This window comes from Periplaneta americana, chromosome 5 (genome assembly GCF_040183065.1).
Source record: "Periplaneta americana isolate PAMFEO1 chromosome 5, P.americana_PAMFEO1_priV1, whole genome shotgun sequence".
Taxonomy (NCBI): domain Eukaryota; kingdom Metazoa; phylum Arthropoda; class Insecta; order Blattodea; family Blattidae; genus Periplaneta; species Periplaneta americana.
The window spans coordinates 139,653,404-139,669,679 of NC_091121.1; the positions used below are offsets into that span (position 1 = coordinate 139,653,404).

The 16,276-nt window shown below is 37.7% G+C and overlaps 1 protein-coding gene across 2 annotated transcripts in view; it reads right to left on the reverse strand.

The window, feature by feature from the left end:
- The window catches only part of LOC138700204 (limbic system-associated membrane protein-like), a 1,013,135-nt gene extending 997,672 nt beyond the window's left edge, over positions 1-15,463 (reverse strand). For both annotated transcript variants that reach the window (XM_069826646.1, XM_069826645.1), the window contains exon 1: positions 15,335-15,463. In XM_069826646.1, the coding sequence (XP_069682747.1) occupies positions 15,335-15,443 (109 nt within the window). In that variant the 5' untranslated portion in view covers positions 15,444-15,463. The remainder of the gene's footprint in view (positions 1-15,334) is intronic.
- Between the last annotated feature and the right edge of the window lie 813 nt (positions 15,464-16,276).

Genomic DNA, 16,276 nt, shown 5'->3' on the forward strand with positions numbered 1-16,276 from the left:
ATGTGCAAAGGGTACGCGGTGCCGTCCCGTGTGCACCGTCTTGCAACGGGGAGAGATAGAGAGCATACCCGTTAGCAGCTACGGAGTGCACTATGGTGCACTGCGTTTTCTGCGGGTAAGAGACGTTAACCCCAGCGTGCTCTGTGCTGACGACCCCTGATCTACTTGAAGAAAGGATTTTCTTCCAATATATATCCTGGGTAAAGGAACTTGCACGTCTCCTCTCCAGTCTGAATTGTTCAAATCCATATTATTAGAGCGATCGGAGTTTAGAAAATACCATTGGGTTTATAGGCGTTTTCTTAACAAACATCCCCAACTTTGTACTATAATGTAAATTTAGTTATTTGCAAATTTTATAACCTTTATAAAATAACAGAAGTATATCTATTTCATTTATTGGGTTATTTTATATACAAATAAAGTAACATATAGGCCTAAATCTATTTATAAGTAACATAAAGTGTTTATGTTTGAAGCAGTAATTACAGTGTGTTTAGATTTACTTCTGTTGTTTTATAAACGTTAGAAAATACCTACACAACTTATTTTTGTTATATTACAAAGAGAGGGAAAGTCCGTTAAGAAAACGTCTATATACCCAATGGTATCTTCTAATCTCCGAACCCTCTATATACAATCCAAATTATAACGCACTACGTCCGCCACATCACAACTCTCAAACTCAGGAGGCAGAAATAGTACGTAGACGCTCCTTGCAATGCCCCGACTATCGCTGTATGCCCTGGGAGGTGAATGGCCCCAGTCAACAGGCCTGTCCAAGAGCAAAATTAAAAGTAAAGGTGATGGTGCATATCCTTGCTTTAGCCCGCAGTGAACTGGATAAGCGTCAGGCAGAAGCTGGTTTATACTATAGATGTCCAATAATTATTGTAACTCGTACGAAGTAACCCCTGGCGTAAGCAACTCGCAGCGCATATTCTTTAAGGTCGTTTTTCCTATTTTATATGGCAAGTTATTGACCTTAGCAGAGCATGGTTGACGTGTAATATCTCCTGGTTCTATAGGCGTTTGAACACTCATGGTCTATACGGAATCTGCTGTGCGTTTCACTGAGAAAAATTTTAATTAATCGAACTAGTTTATTGGGAATACAAATTCAATAAGAATATTATATAAAACTTGTCTCCTGATAGTTTTTATAATAATAGTAATAATAATAATAATAATAATAATAATAATAATAATAATATGTTTAATAAGCATTGTAAAATATGAATGGAAAATAGGTTACTTAAATTTTCACTACTTCTTATAACATAAAGACAAAATACTGTTTTATGGGAGTTCATTTTCAATTTTATAATAATTATGCCCCACGAAGTCTGGGATTTATACATGGAAGCTTCATATTAGTCTCTCTCCTCAGCTTATGGTCTTTGTTATTAAATCTGTGCACCGCGCTCAGTTCATCCGCTCTGAAGCTCAAACGACTCCTACCACCTCATTAATCCCGAACGCGTTCAAAACCTAACTTTTTCACAGCCTTCTCAAAACAGACTTTTACCATTCTCTGTGTTCCCCTTGCAGCAGGCTCGTTATTGCTCCAATATTTCACGAAGCTCTCCCCTTCGGAATATTGCACTGAAGCCTTTGTCTCAGCTTTGACGTTGGCGAGCTATGCCTTAAGATGTGGAGCGCTTCCTTCTGTGGCGACGCATCACCACACTGCCTTATCAGACGTTACAATGAAATATAGCGAACATTAACTGCCTTGTAAAGAACGTTACATAGTTACTCAAAATCTATGCCTAGGTTATTCTTTACTTAAAATGTGACTGTTAAGACAGCCCTTACTTACCGGAAAGAATTCGATCGGAGCGTTCGGATTTTTATTTTTTGCACTATTTTAAATGAAACATTGTCCACTTGGCCTTATCACCTCTGTCCATATGATCGGATTCCGTCAAGAATTATGGCCAAAGTATCCAAAACGGATTTCCGATGGATAACTTATAGAGAATATCATGACAATTACATCGATTGTAAGGCCTCCGATCGCGGTAATAATGAACGCATAAATGATATGGATGACGCGAAGAATATTGTTAGTCCAACAGTATGAATACCTTTAAAATTTAACAAATTTGGATTATAGCTATGTAATATGCACAAGAACATATAGGATGAGATTGGAAAAATAATGAATCAATCTATAAGGTATGTTCTCCATAATCACTCAGAGCTATTCACTTTATTTCCAGGCTCAGTGCAATGAAATAATGCGCTCGGGATAAATTCAGGGGCGTATTTAGGCCTAAGCAGAACAGCCAGCTGCCTAGGGCGAGAGATTTGAGGGGCCGGCTTTTAAGCTATTATTGTTAATTTTTATATTTCTTTTTAATGTTATTCATAACTCTTTAAAAGAATTAACTTAAACACACAATGAAAAGGATATGAATAACATTGGCAACAATCAGTTCAAATTTAATCAACGGTCTGCCAACGGAAAAAGGACAGTTTTTCAATAACAGTGCCACAATGCGATCATAGCACTTTTTTCAGTGTTATGCCCTCTCACCGTGAGAGTCTCACGGGATAACATTAAAGAACTTACTGGTATTATATTACGAAGCGTTAGGAAGGCAAATCTCGTTGCTCGCTATCATAAGCTTTGTAATTATTAGAGACGCCGCTAACCACAATTATTCTGCCATAAGAGTAACCAGTATCAACACTCAATAATGCCTATTGAGATTTAAATTCAAAGAAAATACCGCCAGCCGTTGTGGCAGTCGGACACTTGGTAGTTCAATTTAATTTGAAACGGTAAAGAGTGCAGTTGTTTTGTACCTAGATGATTTATAATTTAATATTCATTGTAATGAGTGATAGTTCGAAAAAGCTAAGTTGTTCTCAATACCGGAAACACCTCTGATTGAGGTTCTGAATGATATGTAAATCTATTATCAGACAGTACATCTCACTTGACGATATGTGTCAGAGGAAGAACTGCATCTGAAATCTGATTACAGTAATATGTAGCTGGTCAGTGATGTATGCAATGGAGGGGAAAAGGAACTGGTCACCCTATCCCGTTATCTGCTGGCCTAGCTGGCTTATGAGTGATGCCTTGATAGTGTCACTTGTGGGATCCAGACCTGTCTTCGGACAGTTGACCAAACAACAATACGGAAACTCGCGAAAGACAAGGCAATAATAAAGAGGAAATTGTGAGATAAATTGTAAAAATAGATGTGTTATTTAAAAAAAACAAACAACCAGCTTGTTCCAGTTAGAGTCCAGATACATCAGAATGTAATAATGTGGCGAACAGTAGGTACCGAAAATAGTGGAGCGTGTAGTTTATCTGAGTCAGGCGTTTCCGATATTAGAAACAGTAATAGTAACGCGAAATCAATTATTTCAGTTGATCCAAATGACGCATGTAAGGCGAAATAAGGGGCGGAAATATTTTTCTCTGCCTAGAGGCGCCTAGTAGCTAGATTCGCCCCTTGGATAAATCACAGCACTATTTTATGGCAATTCAGAAATGCGTACAAGTGAGTGATACTATAATGAAAATCCGAACGCGCCGAATGAATTTTTCCGGTAAGTGAGTGACTACCTATTACCGCATCGCTGTTACTTCCGGTAGCCAATCATGTTGTAGCTCTGTTACATTTAAACGGACGCGTCTTGTCATTGACCGCTGATGATGTTATGCACTTCCACTGCCACATTTAGTAAACATATGTTTTTTAATATACTGTGCTGCTCGGCTGTAAGCAGGTATATAGAATATAGCGTGATCAGCTTAAGACGTAAGCAAAGAGGAGGAGCCACGTCGGAAATAACAGCGACACGGCTATAACCAACGAGCACAGAATACATAAAGTAGACACTAGCATCTTAATACCATTGGACGGAGTGAAGCCGGTTTGATGGACCTGACGTCATCTTGTTGCTACCAAAACATTGCAAAATAGCTATTACGTTATAGAAGATCTTATGATAATAGGAATTCCATATGTCCCTAATTTCCTGGAGGACTCACACTTTGTTTGTTTCGTAATACAGAATCGCTATGCACGTATTTTTAGCAAACATTACAATACTGTCATCGATAAATCACATATATACAGGTTATTTAAATTGACAGCTCTTCAAATTGCAGTATGGTATTTAATAGGGACTCTGTAAGGTTAAACAAACAATAATGATAAAAAAGGAAGATAACAGTTTGACCTTATTTTGCTACTAGTCCAATAAAAATGCTACCCTATAATAATTACTTTTATAGGTTGATCCATTTGCTTCGATTTAATAATGCAACTTGCTTCTTAACGCAAATTATCATTCTCTTCCTTTTGTCAGTATTTCGTATAGATGTCCCGATTTTGTTTAGAGAAAAAGTGGAATGCTCTTAACCATATAATATTTGATAGGCTCTTCGTTTATAGTATATAATTAGATTATAACGGCGAACAAAAGTGAAGTTTTATTACCAAGTGGGGCAAGTTAGTTCACGACCGAGTTAATGAAGCTACTAAGTCTGCAAAGCATGAGTCTGATTTCGTGATTATAAAAATTAATTAAGTAATATTAATGCACTATTTCTTTTTTTTTCATCAAACGAATACGTGCATTCGGTTGAAGAGAAACCTCGATACACCCATTTTCTATAGCACGCGACACAAACTTCCAACTTGGGTTGTTAGGTTAGCTTCGCTCGTAAATGCTAAGTTTACAAAGCGTAAATCTGATTTAGTAATTATAAAAATTAATTACAATAATATCAATACACTAATCCTTTCTCTTAATCAAACTAATGCGTGAACAATACGAATCTAACCGACTAACCTAGGCTAAATCATTACCTACCGGTAATAAGTACATTTCACACATGCATATTTACCTGTGAAATTATTCCAGGAAATTTTATTGAAACCTGTTTGTGCAGCCTCACGCAGTACATTAATCCGAACACGACATATTTTTACATTTTCTGTCATTGTTGGCCTCACAGCTGTTCATACCGCTTTAATTGACATCTGTAGTACGTGTCATTCCATTGTTGAGGGTCTGTCATTTTTTTTATAACATGTGACATTTTGCCTGTCGTTTTGTACTTATAAGCATTTCAGTTGTGTTGAAGACTTAATACTGCAATCCTGTGTACATTCTGTCGTCTTCACAAATGGATACAACTCCACGAAAACGGTCTAAAATTATAACATTAGCAGAGCATTCTTCTATGACACAGAGGCAAATTGCTGCAGAATGTCATATCGGTTTGGGTACTGTTAAGTCGATCATAAAACGATACTGGATCCATCACACCCCAGAAAAAAGGAAACTGTGGCCGGAAAAGGAAGACTTCACCTGCAGATGATCGTTTAATTGTCAGGAAAAGTAAATTAAATCCTAGACTAACTGCTGTCGACTTAACCCGCGAGTTAATGGCTACCACTGGGGCGAATATTCACGTCACAACAGTGCGGCGTAGGCTTTTGGAAGCTGGACGAAGGGCTCGTAAGCCTATTAAGAAGCAACTGCTAACCCCTGTTATGTAAAAAAAACGCTTAATGTAGGCAAAATTACATCAACACTGGACAGTGAATGACTGGAAGAATGTACTTTTTTCCGATGAGTCTCATTTCGAGGTCCACGACCACCGTGTTTCTTACGTACGGAAAGGATCCGAAAAAGTAACAGCAGCTCATCTCCAACAAGCACCCAAATACCCCCCTAAAGTAATGTTTTGGGGTTGTTTTACACATGAAGGGTCTGGAGCATTAATACCTATCAAGGGAATGATGAATTCTGACAAATATATTCACTTATTGGAAACCAGAATCGTACCCCAGCTGCAAAAATCATTTCCGGATGGCAGAGGTGTGTTCCAACAAGATCTGGCACCATGCCATACGTCTCGAAAAACTACAGAATTCTTCAACAAGAAGAATATTCAGGTACTCCCCTGGCCAGGCAACTCACCCGACATCAACCCCACAGAGAACTTGTGGTCAATTTGCAAAAGAAGAATGCAAAAAATGGATTGTTCTACAAAGGAGAAGATGATTTCTGCCCTCATTGGTGTATGGTTTCGCGATGAAGAAATGAAGAATATTTGTGGGAAATTAGTGGAATCCATGCCAAATCGTCTCAGAGCTGTTATTAGGAACAAGGGAGGCCACATAGTTTACTGGTGTATGTCTTAGATCCTTTTTTTTATCCCGTTTGAGTGTTTTTGCATAAGTAATTACGTTGTTCAGATTAATTTGCACGCTACTGTAGGCATATTGAAATTAGTTCATTTAATAATTAAAACAACGAAGCACCATCACAATCAACTGCCTATGTGCTAACAGGGAGGCCAATGTTTTGGTAGCATCATAATGGCGACGGCCTACAAAAGCGGCTTCACCTCCAAGCTGTTCATGTCTACTCTATGCATTCTGTGCTCGTTGGCTATAACCCTGTGAATCTGTAAGTCACGTGTTCTATACAGGTGGAGCAAAACAGAAGAAAATTGCAGGAAATGTTTACTATCAAACGAGAGGAATATCTATGCTAGAACATACAGTATACCGGTACACTATTGTGTTATGATCATCATCGTCATCATGTCAAACATAAATTAAGCCGAATAGACTTGTTCCGTTCTCATGAAGGATTAAACTGTTCAATCCAATGTTTTCTAGGTCTACCAATACTCCTTCTTCCTCTTGGCATATACATTAGGGTTTTTTTTAATACGGGAGGCATCCACTGTATTGACATGTTGCAGTCAATTACTTCTGTGTTAAGATATTTTCTATTGTAATTTGAATACTTTCATTTCCTCTCCAATGTCTTTGTTTCTCTTTTTGTCCAATTCTGTGTAGCTTGCTCACAGTGGAGTGAAAGTAAGAATCTTCGCATTAACCTCTACAGCAGCCATTTTCAACCGGTGTACCGCGAGAAAATAAAAATAGTAAAGGTTGTTGCAGTAAACTGGAAAAATGGAAGTGAAAAGAGTAGTAAAAATTCAGTCCACAAAAGTCAACATTCAGCGAAAGCTGCACAATTCACTATTTAGTAAACACAATCTTTGCGCGGGATTTTAAATTACACCTTTAGTGTGCCACATATTGAAAAAGATTGAAAGACGCTGCTCTACAAGAATATAGGAGACAAGGAGGCAGTTACAACAAATGTGAAACTGTTATAAGACTCTAGACGTAAGAGTGTCTGTTTCTGAATGGATATTAAACATCACGTATTAATTTATTAAGTATTTATATGTAGTAAAAACTTGCATATGTGAAACCTTAAATGCAATATGTAGTGTTATTCTTCTTACTCAGTAGTAAAACTTGTCCAGTAAATGCGTATTAATTTACTTCTCTGCATGTTACTTTCTGTTACGTTAATCACATACATGTGTTGACATATATTCATATACTGAATGACCTATTCACAATTGCAATGCGAAATTTTTTAAGAAAGCTTCTCTAGAACACATTATTAATCATGCAATTTATAGTTCCATTTTGTAAACAACCAAATCACAGAAAAACTGTTTAGTTTATTTGTCTATTTTCAGAGGGTAATAAAAATATTACGTTTGTCATACTGTATACATAGAGTTGACATTTAAAACGTTATTTTTATTTCCATCAATAGAGCTTTATGTAATTAATATGGTACAAATATACAGATACCAGCATTTATTATGTTCCATCAACGTATCCATAATATAATATATATTGTTGCGTTAGTCATTGTGAAACATCTCTAATGTCAAAGGTGATAAGTATAGGAAACCCGAGAAAACATGATCTAACGAAATTTTCATTCTACGCAAATTTCAATTTAGTCTCACCGGTATTTGAACTAAGGTTTTCGACTAATAAATCTTAATATGATATTCCTTGGATTGGGAAAAACAGAAGAATGGCGCTATATCACATGGATATTAATAATACGCTATTACCTTACAATGCATGTCAAAATTAATATGTGAATGTGAATATTCTTAAACGCAGGATTTGAAACAAATATAATACGATGATATACACGCTTCTATGACTTTCAAGCTTGAATAATCTACCATTGGTTGTGATTGGAAACAAAATTCATTTGTTCTCGCGTCTCTGACTTTTAATGCAGTCTATATAAAGCAATTTCAACCCCATTAATTCTTTGTATGAATAAAAGATGTGCAATATTCAACGTATTATTATGCTAAAATTTCCCTTACAGAAGTTTCACAAGATAGACAAAAATACTGTCAGGTAGTACTTCGTCCATATATAAAACATTTTTTTATCGCTTATACTTTTCATCTACAAAAAGATTTTCAGATAATATTTTGAAACCGAGCCGGCTTTATATGTAGGAGAACCATCTTCAAACATCGAAAATCAAAGTGGAATTTTTTGCATAAAAATAGTTTGGGATATCAGCTGGCATATTGTTCTTTCCCTCACATAATTTTGTCAATCGGTGTCTGAGGAAAGGGGAAAACCACTGTACTTTATTACCTCCTCACGGGAGCAAAACAATGGAATTTCTACTTCGAACAATTCATAGAAAAATAAAATTGACTAGAAAATCTACATCTGACGTCTACCCTGAGTTTCCAGGTATGCCACAAAGAGACAATAACTTTCCAGAAAACAAAATAAATTAATCTGCTATGGTTGAATGTTGTCGTTGTTGTTTAGTCAACAGTCCGAAGACAAGTCTGAACCTCACAAGTGATACCAAAAGGTACCACTTATGAGGCAACTATGCCAGGAGATAATGATGTAGGGTGACAAGTTCCTTTCCACCTCCACTGGTTCACCGTTGTGGTTAAGGGGTTAGCGAGTCTAACTCCGAAACCAGCGGTCCCAGGTTCGATTCCTGGTCAGGACGAGTCGCCTGGGTGAGGTTTTTCGGGGTTTTTCCCCTCACTCCTACGGATTAATATCAAGGTACTTTATAAGGCCATTGGAATCCCACTCATCTTCGCCACTTCCTTCCCTCCCCAATCATCCTTTCCTCATCATCCCGTTTCTGGTTTTTCAGATCACTCAACAGGCGGCCTCCCGGAGCTACTGGCTCTCTCGACCGGCCTCCGTGGATATGTATCTAAACGACGTTGGATGGCTTCTGCAACGAGCACCCGAGGCGGACCTACTCGGGGGAGGAGTTTCGCCTCTGACCGACAGGGGGGCCTTGGGGGAAGTTGCTGAAGCAGGAATGGTATATGAATTTCTGTTGGCTGTAGGGACCGGTCGTTAGGGAGTCATGTGGTTGGGTTGGTGTGCGTAGGGAATCTATGGCACGCAACTCATTCCATATCGAGGGTTAGCGCAATAAATCTCAACAGGTCGCAGTGCTGGGCCATCCGTGGTCCCCCTCACTTAAATTCCATTCCATTCCCCCTCCATTGCTTACATCACCAATTAGCTACATGCTTGAGTGTAAACTTCACATTTATACTAATTTAATAATACGGGAACTTTCATGTGTAAATTGAATTTTTTTGCTAGGATTCAGCAATATTATAACATGCTGCAAAGAGTTTACCTCTTTGGAATAACGGTTAACATATCTGACAGTGAAACAAGCGGGTCAGGGTTCAAATCTTAGTGGAAACAGGTTATTTGTTGGTTTTTTCTGAGGTTTTCCCTTCAACTATTTGAAGCAGAATTTTGGCGTTGGACCTCTGAGTCAATTCGCCTCCATTAATTGCAACTTAATCTATCATCTTCAATAGTTTCAAGTTGACCGAGGATGCAGCAGGATGTATTACAGATAAACAGATGGCATCGATCTAAGGAATCTGCATAATCCCTGAGGGAAATGAAGAAGCTCCCATAGCCGACTTCGTCAGACCTGGGTGATGCGAAGCTGGATCGTTAGATCATACCAAAGAGTGAACAAGTGTACCTATAGGAAAGCAATCCTATGGACTTAAACTATCATCATCATCTAAAGGAGTTGAGTACAATAAGCCTCAGACTGCGGTACATGCTTTCGGGCCCTCCTCAGTAAAAAAAAAACAGTGTTGCAATAAGACTGAAATAAATTATATATTTGATAAGGGTACCAAAAGAAAGAAACGTTTAGCCACGATCGACTCTAGTAGAAGGTCGGACGGCTCAACTTGGCAACACTGTGTCATCTGCTCTTGTCAGTTATACTGCTGTCATACTTCATCAACAGAACCAAAGAGTTTTAATGTTAATATCAGAAGAAAACAGTTAAAATGTTAATTATACGTCGTACAAGGAGTCAGTATAATACATTACGGATTGTAGACAGATATATACATTTGCAACAAAGTAAAGTAATCCTGTTATATACTTTTAAAATGTTGAATAATGTCATGTCGTAAAAAATTGCTGTAATTTAATGGAATGATTCGTATGGGATATATCGTGTCTTCATTATTTTTCTCGTTATTTCCCACATGCTATAGTTTTATATTGTCTTTTTCAAACTTCAGATATGTTCATAAAATTTATTTAAAAATTCACTTTAACTATCTTAAAAGGAGTCGTGTCTTTATTATTAGATGATTTTACCTTATTGCCAACATCTATACGGCAGTTCTATATTATTTACCATAACATTATTCCATTACATTACATGCAATACTCAAACACATACTGTATAATTCCTAGGCCTAAATGTCTAGGCCTAGGCTATACACTATATTAAATATGTTTTATATTACCTAGGCCTACATTTTCCACATCTTTTTCTAAAATTTCTGCAATTTTCTCTTACTATACACTGGTTTTACTGACAGCTATGATATCATTTCCTGATTTCCAGAATTATTATTTAAATATGTTCATAATGACTGAAAGTACAATGTGTCCACAGAGATATTCCGTGATTATAAAATGTTATAATTTTGTAACTATGCGTATTACAAAATTCATACCGATACCATTGGAAAGAACGGCTCAAAGAATTTCAGGGGACGTGTAATTGTAATTGTTGGCTGGAAACAGTAGATGACACCATAAGAAAATAAATTCTAATCCCGCTCTTTCGTTTGTCATTGTGACATTGTTGAATAGAAGCAAATTATGTTAAATGGTGTGGACGTTTACATTTCAACTCAGTGTGAATACTGGAGCATTTAGAGAGTTATGGTGAGCTCACAGGAAAGTAGTTGGTGTGTATTGAAATACCATAGCACACGGAGTGTAGTGAGAGTTCAGCGTGCCTTCAGACGAGAGTTTCACCGTGCGGCACCTACTGACAAGACGATTCTGACGTGGTACAATACACACCAACGACGTTCCTGTGAGTTCGCCATAACTGTCTAAATGCTGCAGAATTCACAGTGAGTTGAAATGTAAACATTCACACATTTAACACAGTTTGCTTCTATCCAACAAAGCCACAATGACAAGCGAAAGAGCGGGATTAGAGTCCTTTTTCTTACGGTATCATCTATTGTTTCCCGCCAACAATTACAATTACATAGCCCCTGAAATTCTTTGAGCCGTTCTTTCTAATGGCACGGGTATCAGTTTCGTAATACGCATAGTTACAGAATTATAGCAGTTTATAATCACGGAATGTTTCTGTGGACACAGTGTAGTTATCAGCAAGTTCCACATACTCCATCGCATATGAGTATATACATCATTTACAGCATCACTGCACAAAACTGTTTTTGAGAGTAACGTCAACTTCTTTTGATTTCCACATTTTACAAAGTTTTCTCCATTAACACTGTATGAAATCAATGAATTTACAATGCAGTAGGAATTTGGGAGCGGGTCCGGACGTCAATGCGACGAACTGCGGCCTGTAGGCTATTCAGACAGGGGCTGGAAATTTTGTACAGTTACCGTAAATAAATGTACACAGACTGAAACATTAATTAACTAATACCTATGTCTTGTAGTGCATAATGATCCTCCTTTTAACCCCTATTTCGCGGGAACCAGGCATTTCCGGATCCATGTTCATATAACCTTTTTTTTTTCTCTACATATGAGGAATCCATACCTGAACTTTGGCCCACTATTTTCGTTACACTCTGTATAACCGAACCGGTGCCGCCATATTTTTAGTACTGTTAGTATAAAACGTATCACGACGAACGTAACATTCATTTAGCTCAAACTTTTCTTATTCACCCAATAAAAGCAGTGACTCAACGAAATCAGTCAGTCTGTCTGTCAGTCAATCAGTTCGTCTGTTAGTATGTAAAATAGTAATGCGGCGATAATTTAGTCCATGAAATTGTCCTCCAGTCAATCAGTTGTTTAGTAAGTCTTTCGGTCAGTCTATCAGTCAGCTACTCAAACAATCAATCTAACAGTCAGCATCTATCACCTCATTCCCTGGCGCTGAGGTTGATGAGGGTTGGCAAATGGCAGATAGCCGGGGCGCTGGATTGTCTCTGAATGATTTAATAGGAGACCCCAACTAACAATATCCAAACGCAAGGTGTTACGCGTTACATGTTGAAGACTGGATGACGGCTAAGTAAGATCCGTCTGTAAAGATGTATCTCGGATATCTGAAGACCTCAAAGTCCTTTTCCTTGCACCTGCATTGGGTGTATGTGGGCGTGGACACAATTTTCTCGTGGGATTCAATGTCTGCTGGAAAGAAACCTATGCGTGATTCTGGATAAGTGTCAGCTTCCTCCCATAAATAATTGGAAACTATAACTCCTTATTTATCTCTGATTGAGGTTCTGGCTGATATGTAGGCTACATCTATTATCCGGCAGTACATCTCACTTGACGATATGTGTCAGAAAGGAGTAACAATTGTTTGTATACATCTGAAGTCTGATTAGTGTAATATGTGACTAGTCAGCGATGTAAGCATTGGAGGGAGAAGGGAACTTGCCACCCTGTCACATTATCTCCTGGCTTAGTTGCCTCATGACTGATACCTTATTGGTGTCACTTGTAAGGTTCAAAGCTGTCTTGGGACAGTTGAATAAACATCAAGTCCAGTATCTCGGGAGGGCTCTGATTCAGTGCACAGCCAAGAATCCATACCTATGAAAGGCGCTGTATAAGTGCATACCATCTTCGCACCGACTCTAAGCAGTAAGTCCATGAAACTTCGTGAAGTCTGACAAAGGTAAGGAAGAAGCCCTTATTTGTGATATCGGTTTCAGAAGGAGGCACGGCGGAGCGAAGAGGGGACGGAAGCTGCAACCTCTGTTTCCACAGTTGCTGAACACTTGCTTCAACTTTGAAGGTCTAGTCTCAGTATTTTTCAATGTGTACTCCTACGAGAAGGAAAACAGGAAAAGGTGCGGTGGTCCTAGAATGTTGTTTGGAATGTCGCAGTCGGGATGACGAAGGATGCCTTCCTGACAAGGCTTGAGTCAACCAAGTTGTGAAGAAATTACCTACTGGACAGTTGCGTGGGCTAGGAGTACAGCCCGATTATTTAGTCCTGACAGCTCAGCCATCCGAAAGAGGGGAAGTAATAGGAGGAGTGGGGAGAGTTCTGGAGTAGAGATAAGGACGAGCGGTCGGTAAAGGAATGCAGTGCAGCTTAATTGTACTGGAATCATACCGCTCTACCGCACGCATGAAATCCGATCGCTTCGAAGGCAAGCGAGTGAATAACCCATACACCTCTTGGCGTAAGTAATGAACTCGCCTGACCTAGGGGCACATCTCCGGCGACTGTCAGGACTAAGTAATCGTACTGTACAGCGAGTGAACTTGTGGACACATCAACCACATCAATCCTGACAGCAAAGGAGGCCACTAATATTCGCGTACAATACTTTACTTAAGGAAATCTGTATTCAACTTTGATACTTACTTACTTACTGGCTCTTAAGGAACCCGGAGGTTCATTGCCGCCCTCACATAAGCCCACCATTGGTCCCTATCCTGGGCAAGATTAATCCATTCTCTATCATCATACCCCATCTCCCTGAAATCCATTTTAATATTATTTTCCGTCTATGTCTCGGCCTCCCTAAAGGTGTTTTTCACTCCGGCCTCCCAACTAACACTCATTATGCATTTCTAGATTCGCCCATACGTGCTATATCCCCATCTCAAACGTCTGCATTTAATATTCCTAATTAAGTCAGGTGAAGAATAAAGTGCGTGCAGTTCTGTGTTTTGTAACTTTCTCCATTCTCCTGTAACTTCACCCCTCTTAACCCCAAATATTTTCCTAAGAACCTTATTCTCAAACACTCTTAGTCTATGTTCCTCTTTGAAAGTGAGAGTCCAAGTTTCACAACCATAAAGAACAACCAGTAATATAACTGTTTTATAAATCCTAACTTTCAGATTTTTTGATAGCAGACTGGATGATAAAAGCTTCTCAACCGAATAATAACACGCATTTCCCATATTTATTCTGTGTTTAATTTCCTCCCGGGTATAATTTGTATTTGTTACTATTGCTCCAAGATATTTGAACTTCTCCACATCTTCAAAAGATAAATTTCCAATTTATATATTTACATTTCGTACAATATTCTCGTCACGAGACATAATCATATACTTTGTCTTTTCGGGATTTACTTCCAAACCTATCTCTTTACTTGCTACCAGTAAAATTCCCATTTTTCCCCTAATCGTTTGTGGATTTTCTCCTAACATGTTCACATCATCCTAATAGACAAGCAGCTGATGTAACCCGTTCAATTCCAAACCCTCTCTGTTATCCTGAACTTTCCTAATGGCATACTCTAGAGCAAAGTTAAAACGTAAAGGTGATAGTACATCTCCTTGCTTTAGCCCACAGTGAATTGGAAACGCAACTCACAGAAACTGACTTACACGAACTCTGCTGTACGTTTCACTGAGACACATTTTAGTTAATCCAACTAGTTTCTTGGGAATACCAAATTCAATAAGAATATTCAACTTTTATAGACATATTAAGTGATATGATGATATTTATAAAGTAATTATATTTTTTCTCAATAACCAATATCATTAGGAAGCAAATATTTTTTTGCAAACAAATTCAGGTGCAATTGAAGAGTATGCTATAGTATAAAAATTCAAACTCAAGCAAAAATATGAAATTGAAATTCCGTACTTTGTTCAACAATCCACTCACAAACAAAACAGGGTGACTTAAATTGTTTGTGGCCAGAAACAACTATACATCCGGAGTGTACACTGGCTCACTCACGATTCATTTTATAGAAAAGTGAGTTTTACAAAAAAAAAATCATTTATTGCCTCATTTCCTTATTATACTATGATTATGAAAACATTAATCTGTTTTTCACTATGAAATTGAGATTTCATTAAAGCACAGATATGAATTTGAATAAATTCCTTGCGACTTTAAGAAATAAAAATTTGTTATCTAATGAAAACTAATGAAGAACTATAGACAAATGTTATTGTTTGCGTACCGGGATTGATGACTTCACAGGGCAGAACAACCGTGTCGTGAGTTTTTACTCGATACGACTGGCCAACTGTGGAGAAATACGGTTGTGTAGAGGTAGGATCGGGGCCCATCTGTGCAGCGGCATCAGTAACTGTAAAACAAAATGGCGGCACTTGAGTATAACAATAAATTGATTAGTCACAAAGACAATACTTGAATTAGCCACAAATCTACACTTCAGTGAACTTAAACTCAGTTTGACAGTTATCATAATTGCTAAGAGACAAGCGATAACACAGAAATCATGCAATACAAACAATATTCATTTATTAAAGTAAAGCTATTTTACATTAGCATTAAGTTATTGAAGTAATATATTTATTCCACTATGTCAACTTATATTGTGCCTATTTATTTTTTGTAAGTTCACCGACACTCTTTAAAATGCAATGAAATGCCAATCAGTTGTTACTATGAATTAAGTATTTAGTACCATGTCGATTATAACGAACATTCAGACATTACTGTATGCGTGAATGCACATACATACATACATACATACATACATACATACATACATACACACATACACATATACATACACACATACACACACATAGGCTACATACTTACATACATAGACTCAACGCATATTTCCATCGCTTTAAAATCAAGATTCGTGCAACATGTGTCTGTGAGGATGGGAATCAGAGAGTGGATCATATCATTTATGACTGTACGAAATTAGGAAAGGAAAGAGGAGCACTAATCCAGTCTATACATAAATGTGATGGGAAGTGGCCTGTGGACAGGACAAAATTAGTGAAAAGTTATGTAAAATATTTTATAAAGTTTGCAAATAGTATAGACTTTGAACTACTACATGCAAAAGGTGGGCTAGTATATAAGGATAAGTTATTTGGGAAGATAAAGAGGTTAAAAGTCAAAATTAAGTGATAAGGGT